The 8,032-nt window shown below is 47.4% G+C and overlaps 1 protein-coding gene across 1 annotated transcript in view; it reads right to left on the bottom strand.

Annotated features, from left to right (window-relative positions):
• PTPRJ (protein tyrosine phosphatase, receptor type, J) overlaps positions 1-7,661 on the bottom strand; it is a 72,941-nt gene extending 65,280 nt beyond the window's left edge. The window contains exons 1-3 of the mRNA XM_011963562.1: positions 7,592-7,661; positions 6,006-6,134; positions 3,932-3,956 (exon numbers count right to left, since the gene is read on the bottom strand). Coding sequence (XP_011818952.1) covers positions 3,932-3,956; positions 6,006-6,134; positions 7,592-7,661 — 224 coding nt within the window. The remainder of the gene's footprint in view (positions 1-3,931; positions 3,957-6,005; positions 6,135-7,591) is intronic.
• Positions 7,662-8,032: the final 371 nt, after the last annotated feature.

Raw genomic sequence — 8,032 nt, 5'->3', positions numbered from 1 at the left:
GGCTGAGGCAGGAGAATTGCTTGAACCTGGAAGGCAGAGGTTACAGTGAGCCAAGACTGCACCATTGTACTCCAGCCTGGACAACAAGAGCAAAACTCCATCTCAAAAAAAAAAAAGAAAATTAGGGAGATAGCATTTTTTAAATCTTGTTTTTTGGATTCTCAAACAGATCTGGCTTTCTCCTCTGGCCACATTAAAGACATGAATTGGATCTGACTGTCAGCCTCGCTTCCCATGGGGGAGGTGCTTGGAGTTCACAGCCATTCCCTAGTAATGTCACCCCAATGCTGAGGACAAATGGCAGTTGCCAAGCAACATGGCCCCCACGCTGTTGGTTTTCTGTATCAAACATGAGCATGCAAAAGACTGAGAGGCAGTATGCTTTTCCACCTTTTTCTCTATTGCACTTATTTATGTCCCCAAATGTCCCTGAAGATGTTAGTGTTGGTAACCCTTGATCAAAGTGCACCTTGCAACCAAAGTCCACGGGTTGAAATGATTAACAAACTGTTTACTTTCTAAGTGTCTCTCCTAGGAGACGATTTCTGGCCCATGTCAGGTGTGAATAATGTGCACAGTGTGAATATAAAACGTACCATTCTGCTTGCCACTACCTTTTCTCCTCACCCCTGAACTGGCCCCTCACACTGCCACCACCACGATCCCCAAAAAAGAGTAAAAACCAGGGCAGAGAGTTTCAGTTCTTCAGCTGAAGACTTCTGGTTGCATGCATTTAAATCTGAATAATGAAACCACTCCATTAATGCTACCAGTTCTCTCCTGCACTGCTCGTCCACCTTAGAACACAGGTAAAAACAGCTAACAGGCACCACTTACCAAATGCTTGCTGTGTTCAGGGCTAGCTCCCCACAGAATCCTCCCTTCCCCACTGCCCAGCTGACTGTATATACAACCCACACCTTCCTGACTCCCCAGGTTCCACATCCCTCCCAGAGGAGGACACCAGCTTCCAAGTTCCAGGTTCACAAACTGCCTCTGACTGACCACAAAATGCTAAGCGGGTCTCTGTCTACACTCTGGCCAGAAAAGCCAAGGGTGAGCTCTATCACAGGCCCATGGGGAACATCAGCAGTGAGGTCAACAGACCCAGATGCTTCTCACGGAACTATCTGCAGTCACCTGGGTCCTTCCAAGGCTTTGCAAACAGAAGTTCCCACAGTCAAACGACCACCCCACCGACTCCCACCACACTACACACATGAGGAAGACAGAGACAGGGTGGGGCAGAGGAGCCACAGGACTTAGAGGCAGGCCTGGGTTTGAAGCCTGGCACCACCACCTATTAGCAGGATGTCCCCGGGCCAGTGACCTAACTTCTTGCATTTTTTCATCTGTCAGTTACCAACCACTCTGCAAGCTTGGTGAGGGGATTAGCAGCACACAGTAGGGGCTTCAGAAACAGCAGCAAATGTCATGGACCCCAAAAGGGGAAGTCACCTGGCACTGTCAGCCCCTGAGTGCAGGAACTTTGAGGACAGCAGGATCCTACCAGCTACAGGAACCTGAGAAAGCCACTTACCCACTCTCAGCAACGAGCAATGACAGGAGGGAACTGAGGCAAAGGTGGGTAAAACGCTGATCAGTACTCAACCTGAGACATGGGCACTTGGAAGTCTATTTGATCTTTTCTTTTTTTTTTTTCTTTTTGAGAACAGAGTTTCGCTCTTGCTGCCTAGGCTGTAGTGCAATGGCGCAATCTCGGCTCACTGCAATCTCCACCTCCCGGGTTCAAACAATTCTCCTGCCTCAGCCTCCCAAATAGCTGGGATTATAGGCATGCGCCACCACACCCAGTTAATTTTTTGTATTTAGTAGAGACAGGGTTTCACCATGTTGGCTAGGCTGGTTTCAAACTCCTGACCTCAGGTGATCCACCTGCCTCGGCCTCCCAAAGTGCTGGGACCGCACCCAGCCCATTTGATCATTTTCATAACTAAGAGAAAATGGCAGGGTGTGCTTGGGATAGCTCTGTGAAACTTGCTCTACGTTTTGCTGTGAACCTAAAAGTGCTCTAAAAATAGTCTTTAAAAAATATATATATATACATATACACACACACACACACACACATACACACACAGTATTTACCTCATAACACTGTTGTGGCAAGTATTAAATTATATAATCTACATGAGGCATTTAGCATACAAGGGGCACACAATAAATAGTAACTATTATTATAATCACTACCACTAGCACAGCCTCAGGAAGGAGGGTTAAAGTGCTGAAACACCGGAGAGGTGAGCCACCTCACTAGGATAAAGCAGGGCTAGAAGGTATCTCTGCGAACACAGAAGCCTGAACAGCAAGAGAGGGGCAAGTCAGTGTCTTGGATTCTGCTGCATGAAAGGAGGAACTTGGACTGAAGTTCTCAGACTAGCTACATTCTTGTCTCCTGCTGCCCATCATGGCCAGAACTGCACTGAGCCCCCAAGGCAGCCACCCCATCTCCACCGAAGGAGCTCAATGCCCTCTGCAAAGCCTCTGTCACCCCCACAACACACACCTGTCAGTGGGGTCTGCCGAGTTTAGCTGGGAGCCCAGGACCCAGGTCCCCTCTTCCCCATGTGCCAGGAAAGTCCAAGGCTGGGCTCGGACCTCTCAGGTGGTGGTGACAGGTCAGCTCTTAGACAGTCTCCTGCCTACAACAGTCCCTTTCAGTTAGAAGTCAGGGCATCATTTGACTTCAATCCAGACAGCACAGGAAACTGCCACTGTTCTGCAATCCCCTTTCAACGATAACCTAAATACAACCATCAGCAAAGGCAAAACAAATTCAAGGTAAACCCATCTAGTCATCCTAAGACTTTTGATAAAACGGCACCTTAGCAAATCACATTGAGCAGGTACTCTCAAGCCAGAAATGCCACAAAGCAGACACTTTTATTTGACATCCATGCAATGGAAAAAGAACTCTGAGCATCAGATAGGAGATCACTGGAGAGCTGGTGCACCAGAGCCTAACCACAATCAGAAGAGAGTGACAGGAGGAGACAGATGATTTTCAACATCTCATCAAGCCTCGTGAGTGCCTTAAATCAGGGGTCAGCAAATATCTTCTGTAATAGGCCAGACAGTAAACATTTTAGGCCTGGCAGGCTTTAAACCATGCCCTTGTACTGTGAAACCAGCCATCGATGATATGTAAACTAACGACCTTAGCTGAGCTCCAACAGAACTCTACTTACAAGCATTAAATGTGTATTTCATGTAATTTTCATGTGTCATGAAACATTATTCTTTGTTGATTTTTTTTCTTCACCCATTTAAAAATGTAGAAACTGTTCTTGGCTCTTGGGCACCCAAAAACAAGCAGTGGCTGCCTTTGGCCCACGGGCCGTAGCTTGCTGACCCTTCCCCTAAATCATCCATTTACCCTGGACAGAGGCACAGGGATGGACCCACAGCAGCTCAGAGCGGGGACCGTGTGGTCTGGTCCTGATTCTATATGCTGGTTCTGACGATTACTAGCTTAAGATCTGAGCTAAGTTTCAATCTTCCCCTCTGAAAGGAAGGATTATAGCAGGACTCTCCTCAAGCCCTTAAGAGAATTAAGTGAAATAATATCAGGCATGAGGCAGATGTTCGAGAGAAGATAACTCTATTACTACTATCGTTATTTCTAGATTTCAATCAACCCAATTTAAGAACACAGGATCTCAATGCTTGTCTGAATTTCCCATTAGAGATTTTTGGTGGATAAGACATGGGAAGGAACAAATGAATACAGGTTATTTAGGAGATAAAATGATTTGAAACGCGGGTCCACTGGCAACAGAGGATGGTGCCTGGTGGTCAAAGCAGTGGGACCACAGCTGCCTTCTGAAAGCAGGCCCTGTGGTGTCCAGGACATGTCAGCCTGGCCCACTCTGTGAGCCACGGCATAAGCCTCGCATTTCCATGGATTTACCTTATCCCGCTAGTTACAGCAGAAACTGTTGAGGTAAGAAGAGTCACACACTTCTTACCCACTAGAGCCTAGCTCGTGGCCTTCCCCATTACATGCTCATTCAGCACCCGCTGGGAACTGGCTGGTGAGGGGAGTTTTAATGGGATTTTCAGGGCCTGGAACAGAGCTGGCCTGGCCTCTCACGGGTCAGGCTGACTAGGCATGCGTGGACACCGGGGCCTCCAGGGCAAGCAGTGAAACTGTGTGATCAGTCAGAAAGGGGATGAGATCCTAGGGATTACCTATACCGACATCCTCTGTTTAGAGTTGAGGAAAGAGGCCCAGAAAGGTAAAGTGACTTATCCACAACACCTGGCTCTGAAACTCATTCATTCCATCCTGGTTCAGTGACTGTGTCCCCTAAGCCAGGCCCTTTGAACTCTCTAGGGATGGAGTGAAAAAGCCCCCTAGTCTTGGGTTGCTTAAAGGCCGGCAAAAGCAACAAAGAAATAAACGAACAAAAAAACATTTCAGGATGGGCACAGTGGCTCACGCCTGTAATCCTAGCACTTTGGGGGGCCGAGGCAGGGGATTGCCTGAGCTCAGGAGTTTGAAACTAGCCTGGGGCAACATGGTGAAACCTTGTCTCTACTAAAATACAAAAACTTAGCCGGGCATGGTAGTGTACGCCTATAGTCCGAGCTACTCCGGAGGCTGAGGCAGGAGAATTGCTTGAACCTGGGAGGCGGAGGTTGTGGGAAGCTGAGATCACGCCACTGCACTCCAGCCCAGGCAACAGAGACTCCATCTCAAAAGAAAAGAAAAAAAGACAAAAATTCTTTGGGTGGAACCATTTAATTTGGCAAGAACAACTTTTCACATCTTACCATTTTATGTCTCCACTTGATCTCGTTCTGAACTTTTCAACATACACACTTTTTTAAAAAACAACAGATGTAAATCAATGCTTCTGTAAAGGAAAGGGTGAGTCACAAAAGCAGGACTCACATTTCAGGTACATTTTTCCATGTATCAACATACCTCAAATTCCCCGAATGAGCCATGCTGTCATCCCCTACCTTGGCTCATGCTGGTCCTACTACCTAGAAAGTGAGAGCTTCCTCACTCTCTCCTTTGCCCACTTAATTTCTGCTCATCCTTCTATGATGATGACCTCTTTAAACTCCCCTCCCCAGCACAGCCAGAGCCTTCCTCGGTGAGTCTGCTCAGCACTCATCTCTTACCACCAGGTGCTGGAATGTCTGGACTGGCCTGAGACTCCATATCCATGCCTAGCACTTGAACTGACCGGCAGTGGGGCTGGATGGGAAGCAGGAGGGTGGGCTGAAGGATGAGACCAGGGACAGGGTCTAGGCGTGAAAACTAAATTTGATTTGGACAGCAGGAAGGAACACAGAAGAGCAATCAAGCCAAGAACAAGGCGAGAAAAAATTTCAGTGGCAAGAAATCACAAAGGAGTAGTTCTCACAGGCTAGGAGGTAGCAGAACCATCCAGGGGAACTTGGTAAAAACACAAAGGCCCAGCACTATTCAACTTCAATCAGCCTGGGCTCAAACCAGCCTGGGCCTCTGTTCTTTACCACAGTCACCGTCCAGGTGACTCAAACACTCTCCCAAGCTTGAGAACAACTGGCTTCAGGTACTTTAGAGAGACAATGTGGAAGGATGATACAGCCCAGGGCCTGCTCTGATCTGAGGCAGCCACAACCACAAGCCCCCAGGAAGGGCCTGAACAGCCCTAGGGGGTGAACTCAGAGGTGGTTTGGTTTGAGGAAAGCTCAATCCAGAATAAATTGAAGACATTCTTTAATGGTCTTTAAATAAACAAGGTTGGGGGGGGTGGCGGGGGCCGGCACAGGAAACTGTTGGGGTAAAACCAGGACAGTTTTGGTGGAGAAAGTGGCCAAAGGGAGTGTCTCCCTCCGATGCCCTGTAAACTTCTGATAGCTTCTTCCAGTTCTCCCTTCAACAAATCCAGCAATCCAACAAATCTTAAAAACAATCCCATCCACCTTCATAGGAATTTGGGCTAAGAGTGATTTTCCTCACTAAGAACTCGACACGGTTTTCATACCAAGGTCAGGAAGACCAATCCTCTGCCCCTCATTGCCCAGCAGATCATTTTCCCGCCTGCTGACCGGCATCATCTGTCCACACAGCACACGGTCGGTCACACTGCGGAGCCCGAGCTTTGCTTTGTGCGCTTTCAGGAAAGAAAATCGACACGTAAAAGGCACAATGGATGCAGACACATCCTGTAAACTGCAACGAACTGTGATCAACTGAGTAAGTCAGCGATTTACAGAAAAAGAACAATGCTGTGGGAGTCAGGGCTGGGTTTGAGTCTCTGCCCCGTAAGCCACTATCTGAATGCCACGGGTGAGCCACCAATTGTCCCAAAGCGTCAGTTTCCACATATTCATGGGGGAGCAATGTGGCCAACCACAGCTGTGGCAGGAAAGAACTTCCACAAGCTCTTGTACAAAGTAGATGCTTGAGGCTGGGCACGGTGGCTCATGCCTGTAATCCCAGCACTTTCGGAGGCCAATGTGGGTGGATCACCTGAGGTCAGGAGTTCAAGACCAGCCTGGCCAACATAGCAAAACCCCATCTCTACTAAAAATACAAAACTTAGCTGGATGGGGTGGCGGGCACCTGTAATCCCAGCTACTCAAGAGGCTGAGGCAGGAGAAATCACTTGAACCCATGAGGAGGAGGTTGCAGTGAGCCGAGATCGTGCCACTGCACTCCAGCCTGGGTGACAGAGCAAAATCTCCATCTCAAAAAAAAAAAAAAGTATATGTTTGAGAGACATTATAGCTGGTTACACTCATAAGGTACACTCATCTTCAGAAGTAGCAACATTTAGCTTTGAACAAAAGATATTCTCCCTCTCCTCCTACCCCCTCTCTCTCTCTCTCCCTCTCACACACACAGTAGTATTTTGCTCAGTTGAAGATCATTATTAGCTATTAACAATAATTACCACATTGTACAAATAAATTGCATTATAGAAAGAGTCGCTCTCTTCCGAAGTTTCATTAACAAAGAAAAAGCTAAAATTCTCAAAGTCTCATAAGTCCAGTCCATCTTTCTTTGCCATCTAATAAAACACTTTTTATTTCCTTTCATGGGCTTAAACTTCACTAAAAGGCAAATTGTCTGAGGGCACGCTGCTGAGACAACAGGACACTGTGTGTGCTCAAATAATCCCCTGTTCCAGTTGACTGTTTTCTATTTTTCTGAATAGACACTGGACAGAACTGGGAATCAGAAACGGTCCTGTGATCTCTCTAATTGCTTCCACAGACAAGTCCAAAATGGGTAATTTTTTAAAAAGACACAACTGACTCAAACTCCAAATGCTCCTCAAGGAGCCTCAGCCTTCTCTCCGACCATGGCCCGGCTCCCTTGGCCAGCCCTCACCCCCTCAGGGCTGGGCCAAGATTCACATGACAGAAAGGGCTGCCCCTCCAAAGACCCATCACTACCCAGAACTTAGAAGACAGGGGCCAGGAAGTCGGAGACAACATGTTCTCGGGTATCCATCCTCTTGCTACCCTGAAGTTGACCCAAAGCCTAATCCAAAATGTAACGTTTGGGAGCCTTTCTGTTACAGAGAACTTCTGCACACCAAACGCATCCTTAAAGGCCACATACCGACTTCAAATAACACACCCATCGCAGTGAACACGGCAGAAAAGCCCACCAAATCTCCAATTTGACACATCCCAATAGAGATCAGAGTCTAAGTCCCTCTAGCATTTTACTGGGGTTCTCCAAATCCTTGTATTAGATCTGCAAGAAAATAGGTCCAGTTAATCAAAAGGTTGGGCCGACAAGCCCACGCAGAGGCTAATGTCTTCTCAGGAAAGAGTGCAAGGTTCAAATTCCCCACAGGCTTGACATCAGACAGACAACACTTCATTTCGGACATCAACCCCTGTCAAAGTTATTTCCCCACTCGGTAAACTTATGCCACAAAGATCTCACTATGGTACTCGGTTAGCTTGACAAAATGACTTTATTGCCGTCCGTTAAAAAAAGATAGTAAGAAGCTCCAGCAAGGTGGTTTTGGCAAGGTCGCTCGGTGGCACTCTC

This window comes from Colobus angolensis, unplaced genomic scaffold (assembly GCF_000951035.1).
Source record: "Colobus angolensis palliatus isolate OR3802 unplaced genomic scaffold, Cang.pa_1.0 Scaffold61, whole genome shotgun sequence".
NCBI lineage: Eukaryota > Metazoa > Chordata > Mammalia > Primates > Cercopithecidae > Colobus > Colobus angolensis.
The sequence above is the reverse complement of the archived record's forward strand: the minus strand, read 5'-3'. Positions and strand labels throughout refer to the sequence as shown.